The 17,992-nt window shown below is 54.7% G+C and overlaps 5 protein-coding genes across 5 annotated transcripts; 2 read left to right on the top strand and 3 right to left on the bottom strand.

Moving 5' to 3' along the window:
* Positions 1 to 1,641: 1,641 nt before the first annotated feature.
* ColSpa_08362 (putative sterigmatocystin biosynthesis P450 monooxygenase stcS) lies at positions 1,642 to 3,368 on the top strand (the record flags this gene model as incomplete). Its single annotated transcript, XM_049274574.1, has 3 exons — positions 1,642 to 1,746; positions 1,815 to 2,632; positions 2,654 to 3,368. 3 exons carry the CDS (start codon positions 1,642 to 1,644, stop codon positions 3,366 to 3,368), a joined length of 1,638 nt encoding a protein of 545 aa, XP_049130531.1.
* Positions 3,369 to 3,750: 382 nt separating this feature from the next.
* ColSpa_08361 (nephrocystin-3) lies at positions 3,751 to 7,491 on the bottom strand (the record flags this gene model as incomplete). The annotated part of the gene is made up of 4 exons (XM_049274573.1): positions 3,751 to 6,444; positions 6,507 to 6,818; positions 6,991 to 7,264; positions 7,379 to 7,491. 4 exons carry the CDS (start codon positions 7,489 to 7,491, stop codon positions 3,751 to 3,753), a joined length of 3,393 nt encoding a protein of 1,130 aa, XP_049130530.1.
* Positions 7,492 to 10,181: 2,690 nt separating this feature from the next.
* Positions 10,182 to 10,700, top strand: ColSpa_08360 (uncharacterized protein; the record flags this gene model as incomplete). Its single annotated transcript, XM_049274572.1, has 1 exon — positions 10,182 to 10,700. One exon carries the CDS (start codon positions 10,182 to 10,184, stop codon positions 10,698 to 10,700), a length of 519 nt encoding a protein of 172 aa, XP_049130529.1.
* Positions 10,701 to 12,537: 1,837 nt separating this feature from the next.
* ColSpa_08359 (uncharacterized protein) lies at positions 12,538 to 14,830 on the bottom strand (the record flags this gene model as incomplete). The annotated part of the gene is made up of 2 exons (XM_049274571.1): positions 12,538 to 14,368; positions 14,517 to 14,830. The coding sequence occupies 2 exons, from the start codon at positions 14,828 to 14,830 to the stop codon at positions 12,538 to 12,540; spliced, it is 2,145 nt and encodes a 714-aa protein (XP_049130528.1).
* Positions 14,831 to 15,340: 510 nt separating this feature from the next.
* On the bottom strand, positions 15,341 to 16,207 carry ColSpa_08358 (uncharacterized protein; the record flags this gene model as incomplete). The annotated part of the gene is made up of 1 exon (XM_049274570.1): positions 15,341 to 16,207. The coding sequence occupies one exon, from the start codon at positions 16,205 to 16,207 to the stop codon at positions 15,341 to 15,343; it is 867 nt and encodes a 288-aa protein (XP_049130527.1).
* Positions 16,208 to 17,992: the final 1,785 nt, after the last annotated feature.

Raw genomic sequence — 17,992 nt, 5'->3', positions numbered from 1 at the left:
AACCATTGTTCTTAATCTGTTTGGTTTTCTTTTTTGCTGTGTGCGAAGAACCGTCCGTCCGGCCATCATTTACAACGGAAGTAGTCAGGAAAGGTTGTCTAGGCGGCAGAATCCAACTTCATATAAGAAGGCATGCATTAGTGTAGCGTTAGGTTTGGCCACCAAGGCTCAAACTTAACGCCCGTTGGTGCATTCAACGCCACGAGCCGATGCCAGAGAGAAGAAAGGGACAGAAAGCTTGTTTCCATTGCAGAACAGGGGCTAGATTCGCACAGGCACAGGCAGACCGTTCAACCACAGCATGCGTAAACACGCCCGTTCCGCCGTTCTCGGGGCCATGTAAATACGCGCGCAGCGGTTCGGCCTATTGCGTCCTCCGAGGGCTGTCGGGCGAGTGTCGCGTTCGCTGCCACATCCGTTTCCAGTAGTAATAAATACCCGCTGAACATGAGACGACGGCACGAAGAAGCCAACAATATCCAGCGCCATGCATGTTAGCACAAAAAGGGTGGGGCCTGCCTCCTTGTTTCTGGCACGGGATCGACGTACTACCGACTACAATTATCGTAGTCCACCGCTAAGCAGCTGGTTCCGCTACCTGTCCAGGGCGTACGAAGCGTCCACTTTGGAAATTTGCTTGTCCGATTCTATCGCTTGTTCTGTGCCGGGTTGGGCTTCACCTCCCAGTATTAGGTAGATCAACCGGGAGTCGCTGTTTTATATTTACACGGGTCCTCACTAGGTCTAGTGATCCTTGAGGATTTCACGTACTTTCGGAGACAGGTCGGCGGACTTCCACCCACATCCCGTCTAGCTCTTCTCCGCCTGTCAAAATTTGATAGACACCACGCAGAAGAGCCCTGACAAGTTGACAGGCAAGCAATGAATGACAAACCCCGGCCAGGTCCGAGCTCATCATCCCGCAATGTGGACGGGTAAGAAGAGTTGTCCAGTCGTAAGTGCCGTGGGCGGACCGGTCCGATGAAGAAGGAAGCACTGCGGAATCCTCAAGGGGTCATTGGTCGACTGGCCAGGCTTGCACGTACACTAAGCAGACGAAAACTTACTGGAGACACTAGGCCGACGTAGGGAGGGGTAGTCGGCGCTTCGAACCACCTCCTTCATCACGAGCTGCCCGGGAACTTCCTGCATGGTGTTACTCATTCGCCAATGCCTACGATGTAAGTTCTCCCACCCATGCTAGCTTCGTCCAATCCTGGACCGATCATCTCTGCAGTCATCTTATCAGATCATCTAATCTGATCCTGCAGACCCCACCGTTCGACCAAGGACCGCAGACCGGCTTACACCCCCTTGCTAGCAAGACTCCCACTGCTGGGAGGATGATCACATCTCAAGGGCCTATCGCTGCTGAAAAGGCTACACACCTACCCAGTCAGAGGAAGAAAAAGAGAGGCATTTTCTATCCTCTGCGTGTTTACATAGAATGGGACATTACGTAGAGGTTCGGGGCAATAGGTCGTAAACCGATCAGACCCTAAGACCCCGCCATCTGTTCACCATGTAGGGGTTTTTCTCTGTATTTTGCCTGTGCGGACAGAGAAACTCCGTTTTCCTCTCGTCTCATTTTTCTTGCCGTCTTTTTGAAGGACTGAGGAACAAGCCTGCGAACTGCTCACAATGTTTGGCGTGTCAAATTGGCTCATCGCGGCCACCGTGGCCATTGCCACGGTCGTCTACTGGCTCTTCAAGGCAATTTACATGCGGACTAGATTCAGAGGCCTGGTAAGCTGACTACAATCCCCCACGAAGCTCAATGGCGTTGCGATCTGACCCAGCATCTTTCTGGATAGCCTCAACCGCCAAAACACTCATGGATCTGGGCGCACACCACTATCTGGGAGGAGCTGGCGGCGACCCTCCCGCCTTTCACCCACCCGCAGCACATCTACACCATCATGGCGCAAAAGTACAACCTCGGCGGCATCTTCTACGTTGACATGTGGCCGTTCGTCGAGTCCCAGGTCGTCATCACCGACCCGGACGCCGCCCAGCTCGTCCTCACGACGAACCCATACCCGAAGCACCCGACCATCGAAAAGTTCCTGCGCCCCTTCACGGGAAAGGACAGCATCGCCGCCTCCAACGGCGAGCGCTGGAAGTACAACCACCGCATGGTCGGCTCCGGCTTCACGCCGACCTACGTGAAACCCATGGTCGGCATGATTGCCGAGCAGGTCCTCATCTTCCACGAGCGGCTGCGCGAGTTTGCGGGAAAGAACGAGGCCTTTAACATGGAAGAGGAGTCGGCCAAGACCATCTTTGACGTGGTTGGTAAGATCGTCTTTGGCGTCTCGCTCGAGGCGCAGAGGTCCGGGTCGCCGCTGCTGGAGGACTTGCGTGCCTCGATTAACCCCGCCACGACGTTCATTGGCACCCGCAACCCGTGGAAGAAGCGCAAAGCTCAGCAGAGTTTGCAAGCCCTCAAGGACCGTGTGAGGGACACCCTCGCTGGTGAGATGAAGGAGAGACTGCGCATTCTTCAGGATGAGAAGGAGTTGCCTTCAAGGAGGCAGGTTAAGAGTGTCCTGGACCGGATCGTCCTCGACAGAATCCAGAGCGGACAGGGCGCGACCCTTGACGATGAGTTTATCGATACCGCCGTCACGAAGTGAGTGATACCAGCAATCAGTCACCTTAGCAAGAACCCGTCACTGACCCGCAACAGCCTCAAGGCCCTCCTCCTCGGCGGCCACGGCACCACCACGGACACCTTCACCTGGGTAACCATGTTCCTCTCCCTGTACCCCGACATCGTCGCCCGCCTGCGCACGGAGCACGACGAGCACTTCTCTCCGGACCTCGACACCACGGTCGAGATGCTCGTCGCGAACCCAACCAAGACCAACAACCTGGACTTCACCAACGCCGTCATCAAAGAAACACTGCGCTTCTTCCCCATCGGCTTCACTATCCGCCAGGCGCCCGAGGGCGTCACCCACCTCGACTGGAACGGCCGCCGCTGGCCCGTCAAGAACCTCATGGTCATTCCCTGCGCGCACTCGACGCACATGGACCCGAAGGTCTGGGGCGAGGACTCCAAGAGCTTCCGACCCGACAGGTTCCTGGGCGAGGGGGCCAAGAAGATGCACCGCTTCGCGTGGCGGCCTTTCGAGCGTGGCCCTAGAGCGTGTATCGCACAGGATTTGGCAATGGATGAGCTGCGCATCATGCTGCTTTTGACAGTGCGGTGGTTCGACTTTGAGACGATTGTGAATGGTACGACACAGAGGGTTGGTTACATGGATCTGGACCAGAAGGTTGGCGACCTGGCTTTCCAGATGGTTGGTATGGAGGCCAGACCGAGATATGATATGAAGATGAAGGTGCACTTGAGGGAAGAGTAGGCATTAACTGATTGATTGAACAATGATTCTGCTTCAGATGTCTATACTCGCATCTGTCGACCTATCGCTAATTTATGACGATTTACGACTAGCCTAAAAGGCAGTTCTATCATCTACCAACAATTGTTCAGTCAACACCTTTGCAGCCTGACTTCTCTCGCTTCTCTTGACTTTTCAAGCTGATATTTGAAAAGGTGAAAGATGCACATTAAGTAGACTCTTAACAGACCTACTAGTAATTGAGGTATATGAAGTTCAGATACAAATTCTAGGACAAAAGGCCAAAAGTTAAATATTTTGATTCATGTGGATATCTAAACAACAGTCCCTAGTCGGTTCGAATGTCGTTTCCAGGTTCAAACTTTTAGGACTCCATAGTTTTCTATTTAACGATAGCCTCACTTGCTCCCTGTGACTCCTGTTGCCGCAGTATTTGCCACCGACTAAGAGCTGATGAAGAAGCCTTTGTACGAGGATGGTCAAAACCAAGAACTTCTTGGCTCAGATTTACGCATTCCTGCATTAAACCGATAGCATCCTCCCATCTGTCTTTGGACTTTCGGATGTAAGCCAAATTGTACATACTGTTTAGCGTGTCAGGATGCTCCTCTCCAAGCACCCTCTTTCTTGCCTCCAACGTCTGCACCTCTAATTCCTCAGCTTCCTCTATGCGGCTTTGGTCCCAAAACGTTGACGCTAAGTTGTTCATACTGCTAAGCGTGTCAGGATGCTCCTCTCCAAGCACCCTCTTTCTTGCCTCCATTACCTGCACCTTTAGTCCCTCAGCCTCCTCTTGGCGGTCTTGTTCGCTGTACGTTGACGCTAAGTTGTGTATACTGTTAAGGGTGTCAGGATGCTCCTCTCCAAGCACCCTCTTTCGTACCTCCATTACCTGCACCTGTAGCTTCTCAGCCTCGTCCAATCGGCCTTGCTTCTGAAACGTTACTGCTAGGTTGCTTTTGATATCAAGCGTGTCAGGATGATTCTCTCCAAGCACCCTTTTTCTTGTCTCCATCACCTGGACCTCTAGTCCCTCAGCCTCTTTCAAGCGGCCTTGCTCCGTGTACGTCGAAGCTAAGTTGATCATGCTTTTAAGCGTATCAGGATGCTCCTCTCCAAACATCCTCTTTCTTGTTTCCATCACCTGCTCCTCCAGCTCTTCGGCCTCCTTCCAGCGGCCTTGCTTCTGAAACGTTACTGCTAGGTTGCTTTTGATATCAAGCGTGTCACGGTGATTCTCTCCAAGCACCCTCTTTCTTGTCTCCATCACCTGGACCTCTAGTCCCTCAGCCTCTTTCCAGCGGCCTTGCTCCGTGTACGTCGAAGCTAAGTTGTTCATAGTGTTAAGCGTGTCAGGATGCTCCTCTCCAAGCACCCTCTTTCCTGCCTCCATTACCTGCACCTGTAGCTTCTCAGCCTCTTTCCAGTAGCCTTGCTCCGTGTACGTCGAAGCTAAGTTGATCATGCTTTTAAGCGTGTCAGGGTGCTCCTCTCCAAGCATCCTCTTTCTTGTTTCCATCACCTGAACCTCTAGCTCTTCGGCCTCCTTCCAGCGGCCTTCATCATAGTATATTATACCCAGCTTCTCCCCTGCAAAAGTCTCAAAGCTCTCTGTGTCTTGGCCCTCGACAGTGGATACCTTGTCGATGTCTTGTAGATGCACGATCAAGTGTCGACGAAACTCGATTTTTTCTTCGCGAATGAGTTGATCGCACGCCGCCACAATAAGTGCTTTGTACCACCAAAGCCATGGTCTGTCATTGTGATTTTGCTTTGCCCTCCACCGTACCAGGCTATGCATCGTCACGCCAGCCCATGGCACTTTCTCTGTCCTCTCCACCTTCTGCAGTAGGTGGTAACGCACCAAGACTTCGTGGCTCTGTCGGTATTGGAAACTATCCCACCCGTCATTTGTGAGCGAAAGAAATTGCTCAAGATCATGCAATACCACCTGATCTGTCTCGCTCAACTCAGCTTTGACCTTTGCCATGCCTAGACTTGCAAGGCGAAAAATCTCCTCCTGCACAACTTTGCCTTGAAAATGTGCAAGGAGCGTTAGCAGCAAGTCAGGGCTCCCAGTCGTATTATCCTTTCTGATCTTCTCTAATGTGGCGTTCCACACTGTCCACACAGTCCTTTTCGTCGGTCGCAGTCCCTGGAATTTATCCATTTTGAGAAGCTCACTGTGATGCCTGTCATAATCAGCAAGATATTGTGACAGGGCAACCTGGGGCGTAGCGTTGATGCCGATGTAGGCACCAGCAAGATCAATGGCCAGCGGAAGACGTCCAAGTTTTGCCACTAACTCGTTGCAGCAGCGTTGAACCTCTTCAGAAGCTGAATCCGCGTCTAGACTCAGATGCTTGAGGAGAAGCCTCGTTCCTTCCGTCGGTGACATATTACCAACGCGAATCTCGCCACAGTCCTTGTTAAGCAGCTGTGTACATAGATCGTATTGGCTGGTTATGATGATGCATCCGCGTTTACCCTTCGGTATAACTCCCTTGACGCCCCAGCTGATATCATCGGCATTGTCGACTATTACAAGCCATTCATCGTCCGCCTCCGTTCTATTGTGAAGCCATCGGTTTACTGCTTGGACGGCTGAATCTTCGAATAATGATCCTTGGTTCTCAGCACGCTCGTCCAATAATTGGAGCTCTGTAGCGCATCTCTTGAAACTGGATCGCATTGACTCCTGGTCCGTCGCATCGAGCCAGAGGATGGGGTTGTATCGATCTCGTTGTCGCTGAGCGTAATCCAGCGCTATCTGGGATTTACCACTGCCGCCCAAGCCGTGAAGAACAGCTGCATGCGGGACGCCTGCTTTCTCACGTCGTAATTCCAGTTTGTCTTCAAGTTCCTTGGACACCTTGACTCGCTCGGTGTAAGTGTCTACCTTCTCGAGAGGAACGGAGTAGTGGTGCTTTGCCTGCTTGGCTAGGTCCTTGGTTACTTCGAGAAGCTTCGATTTGATGGTCTCATAGGCGGCGCTTCTGGATCCGAATTTGTTCAAACCGTAATGGTCCACAGGCAGACCGATGTTTCGAACGTCTTCCGCCTCATACGTGGCGGACTGCTTACGAACGCACTGGTTTTGCTGTCAGCGCATTCCATCAGGCATGACGGTCTACTTACGAATTGTTTCCATTGAACGAACCACACTTGAAGTATTAGCGTTGGCCGCTTTTCAAAAAAGTTGAAAATTCGCAAATCCTTTCGAGTAGTAGTCTTGACGAAGTTCTTATGCAAGTCGTACAACGGAAACGCATCATACCCCAAGTCCGCTAGGATTGATGGATTTGAACCAAGGGGCCGCAGAGCTTGAGCAAACATCCAACCCCACTTGCCGAAGCTGGTTCCACGATGTGGCGAGCCCAGGAAGAGAACCGCCTTTGTAGATCCCACTATAAATTCAAACCTTTGGTCGAGCTGGGCTTGAACAAGTGCCTGCCCAAGTTAGGCTTGTCGGTGTACACGACTGCCTGTAGCGTGCCAACATACCTGCTTGACTACGAGACCTCCGTGACTGTGTGCTACGAAAATCAGATGTCTACTCTGTTCCTGGAACCGCAGATATCAGCACTTATTTACCAGGGCTTATGCCGCTATGGATACTCACCGACTCAGACTTGTAAAGTGTACTGTAAAGCGCCTCTAGGAATTCATTACCAAGGCTCTCAAGCCGAAACTCTATTGCGTCTCTCTTCCAGTACGTGTCGTAGTTGTAGAAGAAGATGCGAATGTTTCGCTGGGTCGTCTGAAGATCATTGGGGAGGAAGTCGCGGACCCAGTTCACGAACTTTTCGTTATTAATCAGCGCTTCTTCACGAGGGCTGGCTTTGGCTTGCCACGTTGTGTCGGGGTTTGATCCCAGGCCATGGATGAAGACAATGCTGCCTTAGTTAGTGACTCTGGTTGTGAACGACAGGTTTGACTGCGCCTACTCAACCCCGTCAACTCGCGTTGGTAAGTCAGCATCGCCTACTGGCATAATCCCGAAAGGTGACTTTGGGCCTTGTTCATCGTTCTTTCGGGTCGGAATTCTCTTCGTAAATTGGTCGTAGAGGAAGGCGACCGACAGCAAAACGATCAGAACGTAGAGCGATGCGGAGTGGTCCATGGTCGCCAGAGCAATTCATCAACTCGCTTGATAGGGATAATCGGTGTTCCTTCAGTATGGTCGAAAGGGAGGATATAGAATGTGCGCACAGAACAACGACTGGACGGCGATCGTATGTGATTGTTGTTGTGTTTTGGTTGTCGCATCCTTTGGCCAGCCTGCTGGAGGCTGACCTTTTTGGTGCCTGGGACTGAATGCTGTCAGACCCCTCTTCTTGGCCAGCCTGATGCCCAATCGGGTACCGATTACTTGTGTTCGATATCTTGATCGTCCTGTCTATGTACACCGCCGCTTCTGCTGTTCTGGAGAAGACGGAGACTATCAACTTCTACGGCATCCAATTTCGATTCTGTTCTTGGAGAAATGGGCGATGTTCCGTTCGCTGCAATGGTCGAGCTTATGCATCAGGTTGCTCCGCACCAGGTTGCTCCCGAGAGACTAGCCGACTTCCTTGACGCCGAGCTGTCATGCCCTGTGCTTGAGGATTTGTATCCGAATCTTGAACTGTTTGCCCGTAAGTCGAGCAAACACATCGACCCCATTCACAAACATCTCCAGAAGGGCCGCAAGATTATCCCTACTGAGGACCCTAACCTGCACTTGGTCTGGAACTAAGTCAAAGCACCCACTTTTCGGCCACCCCTGCTTTTCGGCCACCCGAAAATGCCGCCCAGCCACCCATTTTCTAGATGCCCTCCAACTTCTAACTATCACAACATTTTCTATTCTTCATCAAATCGCTTTATTTTTCTAGCATCTACTCTTTATAGTCTAATGGTCCAGTATACCGAATTTGAAGTCAATCGAGCGCTTGCCGACATTGCAGATGAGGTATCTGCTCGCGATGCCTCTAAGCGATAGGGGGTACCACGATCAACACTGCAAAGTCGATTAAAGGGCAGCCAACCTAGAGCAGCAGCATTTGAAGACCTCCAAAGGCTCTCTATTAGTCAAGAGGCTAAGCTGGCAAGCTGGGTGCAAATACAGGCTGACCTCGGGCTTGCGCCAACGCATCAGCAAGTCAGAGAATTTGCCCAGCGTATCCTGAATGCGATGGGCAATACCCAGCCTCTAGGAAAGAGATGGTTAGATGCCTTTATACGAAGAAACCCATCTATCAAGGTCCAGAGAAGTCGATCTATTGATTCTAGACGTGTTAATGGGGCATCTACTGAGATTATCAGGGACTAGTTCAGATATCTCGCAATCCCAGCAATATCAGCCATCCAACCAGCCAACAGATACAACATGGATAAGACTGGTATCCTTGAGGGCCAAGGCGCAAATAGGCTGGTGCTGGGCAAGGCAGAGACCAAGTCTATACGGAAAAAGCAGCCTGGATCGCGAGCCTGGGTATCTATTATCGAGTGTATCTCAGCTGAGGGCCTGGCACTACATCCTCTTGTGATATATAAGGGCAAGACAGTCCAGCAGCAGTGGTTTCCTCTAGATCTTGGCCCATATTATGGATAGGAGTTTACAGCAACAGAGAATGGATGGACAACTGATGAGACTGCTGTTGAGTGGCTGCTGAAGGTCTTCTTGCCGCAGACTGCCCCCTCCCAGCCTGATCAGGCCAGACTGCTGGTCCTGGATAGGCATGAGAGCCATACAACGACAGAGTTTATGTGGCAATACTATATTAATAACGTCCATCTGTTATTCTTACCGCCACATACCTCCCATGTCCTTCAGCCACTAGATCAGTCAGTCTTCAGCCCAGTCAAGGCAGCCTATCGTAATAGGCTCCAGCCTAACCTCAACCAATGGAACGATTCAACTATAGTAGGTAAAAAACACTTCCTATCTTGTTATCAGCTGGCGCGCCTAGCTGGGCTGACGAAAAAGAACATTCTAAGTGGCTGGAAATATACTGGACTATGGCCTGTTTCTACAACTAGACCTCTTTTAAGCTCTTTGCTGCTACCCAAGGCAACAGCACCATCAACACCACATAACAAGGCTACCCAGGATATCCAGGGTATCCAGGATACTCAGGGTATAGATAGATAGGCATCTGCTGTATCTGCTGTTGCGTGGTCTACGCCTAAGAAGATACAGGATCTCAACAGTCAACTAGACTTATTCAACAAGATGGATCAAAGTATCACCACACAACGCCAACTATTCAGAAAGGTCAAAAAAGGCTTCCAAGAGCAGTCCTTCCAGCTAGCTACTGCCCAGCACCAAATACAGCTTCTCCAGGCCCAAGTTAGCAATACTGCAACAAGGAAGAGGAAGACTGTCAAAATCGACCCTAATACTAAGTTCGCTAACATCAGCGATATACGGCAAGCCCAGATCGAGGCTGGCGAAGTTGAAATGGATACAGATGAATCCAGCGCATCTGATTGCCCTAGCGAAGCAGAAAGCTGTATCATAGTTGCATCTGGGCCTCGGCGATAGTTAATTGAAATAGGTGGTTGTGTTGCGATAGCCTCGTTTTTGGGTGGCCGAAAAGCAGGGGTGGCCGAAAAGTGGGTGCTTTGACTTACAACACCGTCTACATCAAACCTTTACCACACTATTTGCTCAGCCACTCGTTTTGGGATGAGAACCTCGCCATTGGAAACGAATACCGCGGCAAGGCACTCGGGTTCGTGCGTTCGTACGACCGCCTGATCCGCTACCCCTCGGACTTTGAGTTAGCCAGGGAGGCGCATCTCATCCCTTCGTCTTTCCTATTACCAATGGATGCAGCAGAAGAGCTACCGTATGTCAGATTCGTGGCATTTATCCGGTCTTTTTCTAATGCCAGTGACGACGAGGTGTCTCTTAGGTGGCGCTTTGGCCAGCTCCGCCTGTCACGACTGCACTGGGCTGTACGCATCTTTCAACCTGCGGCCGCGACGAGAAGGAAGTTCCCGAACGGACTCTTCTATGAAGAGCAGTTTTGGCAAATAAGCGATTTTCTGAAAGAATTTGGCGCCCCCCTCCTGTTCGTGTTCGCAGCACTGTCTCTGATTCTCTCGGCGATGCAGGTGGTGCTGGCAGTCAAGTCTGGCTACAATGAGGGGGGATGGCGAGTTGTCTCAGAGGTCAGCGCGTGGTTCGCGGCTATGGTCATCGTCGCGGTTGTGATCATCTTTGTTGGCATCGTATTGATCGGGCTTGGCGTCTGGCTGTGGCAATTTCAGTTTGGATACCGATCATGGAGGAGAAGTCGTGCAGCTGACGAGCAGAATGTGGGTGGCTTTAGAAACGGCTAGAAATTGGTGAATCTGTGGAAGGATCTTGACGGGTGTGGTCGAGTATCTTGTCGAACGTACATGAGAGGTCAGAGGTCTTGGAGCAAAGTCTTTAATATGACATTCAGGGCTCTGTACGGCCCGATGCGGACTAGGTTCGGATTATCACGATGTGAAGCGGGTGTTTGAATTGGACAATTAAGTGTAAACTGGGGGTTTCGAGTGCGGTAGACGATTTATGACAAACAACAACTGCTCTACGAAAGAAAAAGGCTCCCTATCAAGGTGAAACAACATGGCAACCCACGAGACTTGCCATCCTATAATGCATGGTCTTGTACAGCTCCTTGTCTTGGAGTCGCGCACACCGTAGGAATTGATGCTGGTTTCCTGTGAGGCGAGTCTTCACCGACGGTGTCCGACATCGCAGGTCCCTCAGACTTTGCGGCGAGCTCTCTCGGCTTCAAGCATTTGTATTCTACGTCTTCCTATACCCCTAAGGATTGAAGACAATCAGGAGTTGTACACCGGAATCTATTGTCACTCATTCCAGAGAGCAGGATTGATGCTCATCTGGTGGTGTAGTAAACCCAGACTTGAGCACCAGTGCGGCACGAGTGCCACTTCTTAGTTCTCCATATCCAACGAAGCACCCAGAAGTCTCACGGCACGGTACCAATAGACTATCCTAATGACGCCGGCGCTCTCCACGGTTGGACGACGACGCCGGGTCGAGCACAGTCTTTACAAGAAAGCCGTAGTATTCTAGCATCGGGAGAGGCCTTGCCGTTCTACTCTGAACAGGGTTTCTCACTAAGACGTTATAAGCCGTACCCGCTATCGCCGCTCCCACACTCCCGTTCTCCCGGCCAGCGAAAGACGAACACCGACGTGCCGAACCCCAAATCCTACGGAAGCAAGACGTCGTACCCGTCGATACCTCCCCTCCCCAGAATGCATACCCTCGCCCTTGGCTTTGACGCAGTAGCATCACGCCGCAGACGCCTCCTCACAAAGTGACAGCGGAAGCAGACCCAAACTCCCCGCGGTCGTCAATCCATGGCGTCCCCCAAGCCGGTAAAAAAGACTCCCGGTCCCGTTCCGTTCCGGTTCCCCGGCGGCATGCGGTCCTCAAAGCAAGGTCGGAATTGAGTTGGAGGACGTCACGCATACCTGGGACGGGGGACACACTTACCCCCCGCCCCTCATCCGAACGAACCCCCCGCCGCTGCAGATAAGATAGCCAAGGCCACCATATCCCTGTCTGCAACGCCGATCAGGACGGCGTTGGAGGATCGGCGCATATGCGTCGCGCTCTCCCCTAAAGCTTCGGCCGTACTTAAAAAGTGCCTTTGGTCAGATGTGTGCACACTCTTACATGGAGAGTGTGCGCACAGACAGTCGTCGGCAGACCGAAGCGGATCGCCTTTGCATCAAGGCCCTCTTCGTCCCATCACGTTCACTGTTTCAAAACATTGGGTCGCCAAGCAGCGGCGAAACCGCCCGTCTTTGGGGGATCAAGTGTTTTCTTGAATTTCTGTTCTACAGCTCATGCGCGGGGAAAATAGGTATCAAAAACAGGAAGAGAAACAAACCCCTCGAGAGGCCAGACCTGATCGTGGTTCCCAGCCTCCCAAGAACCGTGTAAAGTAGACAAAGTGTAAGACTAGAGCCCATAACTCCGTGCTTTGCATCGAATACCCGTCTTCAACAGCGTAAACTCCTATGAAACGCTTCAGCCACTGTCCGCAACCCAAACCACACCCAAACCTGGCGTCTGAACGGCCAGGAATGAACAAGGCGCTGCGGCACCCATACAGGCGCCGTACAGGCAAGCCCTCGCCGCAAGGGGCCAGGACTAGCCAGTAACTCTCCTCACCCAGAGCGTTGTCGGCTCATACTCTGCGTTGCGGTCCATCCTCTTGTATGCACGGTGCAGCTTGAGGCCGATTTCGTACTCTTCGCGCTGGACCTCGGCCAGCTCGACCTTGAGGGATTCCACCTTGCGCTTCTCGGCCTCGCGCTTACGGAGGACGGCCTCGCTCGCCAGGATGCTGTCGGTTGGCATCAGCTCCGTCATCTGCTTGATGGCTTGGTTGATGTTGATGCGACGGTTGCCCAGCGACTCCAGCCGGGCGTTGAGGTACCCAACGCGGTCGTTGACCATGGAGATCTCGGTCGGAGGCGGCGGCAAGGCTTTGCTAGTGGACCAGACCGAATCGGGGCGGCTCGAGTTGCTGAACAAGCTGGCAGAGCTGGTCCGTGGCAACGGCTGCTGCTGCTGACTGGGGAGTTGTGTTCGGGCAGGAGGCGGCGAGGTGTCTTCGGCAAAGGCGCCCGACATGTAAGGGGACGACAAGGAGATGACAAAGGGCTCGTCGGGGTTGATCGAAGGGCTCGGGGAGTTGAGGACAGGCGGACGCTTGCGGTTCATGACGCCGTCGGCCTGCTGAGGCGGAGTTGGTAGTGACGGAACCGGGGGCCGATCCGTGTCTGCAGATTCGCGCGGTGTATCCTGCGTCGAGGCGGCGTAGGTCGTGACGCTGAACCTCGAGGGAGGCTGACCCGCGGTGTCGTTATCTCTGGCGGCGGCTTCGCGTTGGGCTACTGCAGGAGCACGAGGAGGTGAGATTTCGTGACTGTCTGGTGCTTGGATGGTGAGGTCAGAGTAGACGCTCGACGAGTATGACGGCTTCGGTGCATGCAGAGGCTGCGAGTTGACGGGAGGAGGCTTTCTCCGGATGGCCTTGTCGCGGCCGAGATTTGCATTAGGGGCGAAGGGTAGGCCATGCAAGGGTGCAGGCTGTCGGGTCGCGACATTGGCGTCAGTAGTGGCTTCGGGCGTCGCATGTACGGGCGATTGGACGCCCGCGCCCGAGTTGGGAGGACTGGGATATGAGGACTGTGCGGGAGGCGGGGTTCGAGTGGCCGAGGGTGAGGACACGGAGGGCGAAGCAGTCAGCTGGCGGGGAGCGCTGATGATGGTTCTGACTGTGGGCGTCCTTGAGCGCGGTGACGTTTCAGATCTCGAGGGGCTGACAGGGGACAGTGGTGAACCGACACCTGCGATGGGCAGCCGAGGCCCAACGGCAGCGCGTCTCGTGCCCTGGGGCGGGATGTTGAGAGGTTCTGCGGGCTTGGTGTCACGGACTGGGTTGACGATGGGCGTCCGTCCGCTTGCGCCGCGCCAAGGCGGGCGCTCGTCGATGGCCTCAACAGCAGTGGCAGATTCGGCCGGCGGCTGCTGCTTCTGGTTCCCGCCGCTGGGCCTTAACCTTCGCAGCCGGTCACCAAAAGTTTGATGCGCCTGTGGTGCGTTCTGCATGGCCCTCATAGCGGCTGGCGACTTACCGAAAGGCTGATTCGCCCCGAATTCCTGGGCGTACTCTTGTGGTCTGACTTGGCCCGCACGGCCCGTGTCCTGGGACGTGGGTTCGCCCGTCATGTCATCCCACCTGGTCTCGCGCTGGATCCGCAGGCGCTGCTGGGACTTGGTCTCGCGGAGCGTGTGAGCCGCGGCCTCTTGGTTCTTGCGACGCTCCCGGCGCATCATTGGGATGTTGGTCTTTTGCTGAGGCTCCGGGGTCGGCTGCTGGCCCGGACGGCCGTGCTCAGCTCCGGCATCGAGCTGCTGCGACATGTGGGGAGAGTCGGTCATGGGCGAGACACTGCGGTGCTGCATAAGGGTCCTGAACGAGAAACACATGGTCAGCGGTTGACTGGTACTGGTCGGTTGTCCAGGACAAAAACGCCGAGGCCACGCCACGTGGAATGAGAGACAACGGGCCGGCTTTTGGTGTGCTCGTTGTTTGCTTTTGGCGGTGGTGCATGACTTACCCGTCTCTGTGAGCTTCCGGCTCAGGAGAGCTCGGGGGGGAGACTTCCGCCGCGGCGGAGGCGTAATTACCCGAGGCAGCCACGTCGGCGAAGTCTGGCGAAAGGGGGGAGACAAAGTTGTCGTTGACGGAGTAGATGGAGGAAGGAGGGCGCCAGAAGTCAGAAGTATCGCGGTGGTTGCGAGGGGGCGCGAGCCGGTCGAGGTTGCTGCGGGAGCGAGGAATGTTAGCAAAGGCTTCCTGGAGCGAGTCGAGGTCGCGAGAGACGTCGCCGTGGGCGAGGAGCATGCGCGAAGAGGAGGCTGCCGCGGCCATTGTGGGAGTGGTGAGCGGCGGCTCGAGGAAGGGGTTGATACGCGTCACTTCCGGCGTTGAGGCCTAATGGCGTACACGGCACGTCGGGCGGCAGGAAGGCGACTTGGGATGGCCGGCGCGTCGGGGGACGGTGATGGGCGATTTGCTTTTTGAGCTTGAGCTTGAGCTTGAGCTTGATCCCGTCGGTTGGCGCATCAAGATTGGCGGAGAAGGAGGGCGGGGAGCGAGAACTGGTGTTGTTTCCCGCCCAGAGCCCAGAGCCCAGAGACGAGACCCGGTGGGCAGGAACGACGGAGGTCCGGACACGGAGCTGGTTGCCGTGTTCGTTGCTCCTTGTTCCCCCCGCCGAGTCGGTGTGCGTGCGTGCGTGTTTCCTTGTTGGTATACTCCGTCATGTAGGCCGGCACGCATTGTTCGTCGCGTATCCTGTCGTTTCGGCTTGCCCTCGCCCGTCGCCTCTCGCAGGAACCTCGCATCACGCGATCAAAAAATACCACAAGGAAAGCAAACTTACTCTTTAGCAGGCGCACTCTCTTTGGGACGCGTCTTTGGGCGTTCAGTCTCGTTGTTCGGGGTCGTTGTCGTCGGGGGCGTGGTGTTATGCTGGATGCCGAGTCCGTGGCGCGGGTTGCGGAAGTTGTCGGGCCAGTAGGTCTGGCGGTGCAAGGCGCTCGTCGAGCTGTGCGTCTGGCGATGCTTCTTGTTGAAGTTGGCGATGGTGTCTCGATTCTGGGGAGGGGATGCCAGCGACGGTACTCCTAGTCCTGCTGGTCCTCTTCCGGGCACCTGGAACTGATACGGCTGGACGGGCTGGTACTGCTGCGGCGGTCCTTGCCTCTGGCCCTGGACGTGTGCTGCGGCTCCTCCTCTCAGATGCACCCGCAGATGTTGCGTGTTGCTTGTTTGTTGGTGTTGGTGTTCATGTACGGATAGCGACTGGGAGCGATGGGGCGGCGGCGCTTCGGGATGGCGGTAGGTTGACGAATGGTGTCCTTTCGCGGCAGAGGCAGAGCCGGTCACGAGCAGGCTCCTCTCGTGCAGCTGCGGCGGCGGCTTCAACTTCTTTTGAGGGCTGCCGGTAATCTTGAGGCTGTTGGTTCGACGGCCAATGGCACCACCCTGCTGCTGGGCCTGTCCACCTTCACCACCACCGCCGCCGCCGTCGGTTCCTGTTCCTTGTCCAGAACTGGTGGTGCTGCTGTTGTTCGTACCTGGCGGGGCGCCGTTGGCGTTGGCGTCACTCCCCGGACCCACCGGGCCTCCTTGTCCTAATTGCAGGTCCGTTATAGCGGTTGGCCCTGCCCCTGTCGCTGCCGTCGTCGCGCCTGCACGTCCCTCACCTCGCCCTTCGCCTACGGCGGCGTCCCACACGCTCATCTCAGTGGTTGAGAGTCTCACTCTCGGTCACGCTCACTCTTACTCTTCCTCACTCTCTCTCTTTACCACCACTCACGCAGCGTCCCTCTCACTGCTCCCGTACTGCGCAATTTCCCTCCAGGGGTCGCCCGTATCTCCACCCGTCCTCTATCCGCGATTTGTAAAATTGCAACCCTCCGCCGGCAACAAAGGTGGCTTGGGGGCGATGCGACGCGGAACGTCCTCTTCCCTTGCGAGCCGCTTGGAGAGAGGGGGGCCGAAACACTTGCCGTCTATTTGTCGTCAATGGGTTCGATGAATGGATTGCTGTCAGTGTCGCCGCCGACTACCCGGGTTTGCCGCTCCAGTCTTTCGTCTCAATGAATGACAGGCCCAGGGCAAGGGACAGAGGATGATGATTAAGTACGACTGCCGCCTCTCCAAACAAGCTCGGCGGGCAGGAAGACTGCCGGGCCTCGGACCCGGACAACGCAGGATGCGCTGCACCACGGACCTAGGACGCGCTGCTCAATGACAGCTCGCCGTCTTCTCGTCCCTTCTCCCTCTCCGACAGATGTCCTGTCGTCTGCGCTTCACACCCCTCCGGTCTGATGTTTCGGATCCGCTCCCGTGGAGGATTCCCTTGAACCTTGGGGGGAGTTGCTGGTACGCTTATCGCCTCGCTTGTTGGGTTTGCCTCGCTTGCCAACGGCCCAAACGGGTTCCGGCTCGCATGAATCTGGTGGTCGCTTGCTGCTTTGGGCGTTTTTGACGCTGTGACCGCTGCTGGGCTCGAGTGCGCCTTTCGGGGGAAGGGTAGGCCCCTGGTTCTGTCCTTTCGTCTTCGACGACGCCCGTCTTCCAGGTGGTTCTCTGAATCTGGTTAAAAGGAAGAGTTTCCTTTTCGACCTCTGGTGTCTAAGTCGCGTTCGAGTTCGGTGGTGGAGATGGCGGGGGTCCGATGGGCTTGCCAGATACCGCGGTGCCTTGGAGTTCAAAGACGACCATGCAACAGGCCGGCTCTCTACCGCTGTCGAATTAAGTAGACTGAGAAGTCGCTATCCCTGCCCGTATGATGATGCTGAATCCTCCTTCGACGGACCAAATTATGGAAGGGAGGCCGTCGCAGAGGCCAGGTGATTGTATATCCAGTTTCGAGACTGGGGTAATGGATGGTTGGGTACGAAGCACAGGCTAGCTGGCTGGGCGGACGAGGTCACGAACGGGCAACACCAAAAAGAAGAGGCTACAAATAAGAGAGAGAGACTTGCGCCTCACGAGATGTCAAAAGACAAAAACAGCCAACGCGAGAGACAAACACAAGAAGGGAATCGAGGAGAGAAACAAGACGGGGGAAAAAAAGAACGGGAAGGGATCCAAGGCTTAAGAAAAAAAAAAGAGACTCGAGCGGTCATGCCAGACCAGACTTATTATTAAACATTGACAGACAGGAATAAAAAACAACACTTGAACCTCCCCTCATCTCCACCGAGAACCACCCGGCCGCAACGCGACGATCGCCTAGGACCAGGCGACAGGATAGAGTCTCACCGGGCCTTGCCTGGCAGACGGGAGACACGCACCAGAGACATGGCAGCAAAGGCCAAAGGGCTCCGTGGGGCCCGCCCACCAGAGTCTCAGCATCAGACGACAGCAGCGTCTCGGTGACGGTCTACCCTCGCCGTGGCCTCGCGATCCCGGAATCTTGGCGCTGCAGTGGTCGAGTCTGGGGTCTGGGCCCAGGTATCTGGGAGAGAGTGCGAACCGCCCACCGCCAAAACCCCAACCCCAACCGCAGCAGCAGCA

The sequence above is a fragment of the Colletotrichum spaethianum genome, assembly GCF_022836535.1.
Source record: "Colletotrichum spaethianum MAFF 239500 DNA, contig22, whole genome shotgun sequence".
NCBI lineage: Eukaryota > Fungi > Ascomycota > Sordariomycetes > Glomerellales > Glomerellaceae > Colletotrichum > Colletotrichum spaethianum.
This window is presented reverse-complemented; position numbering and strand designations above follow the sequence as displayed.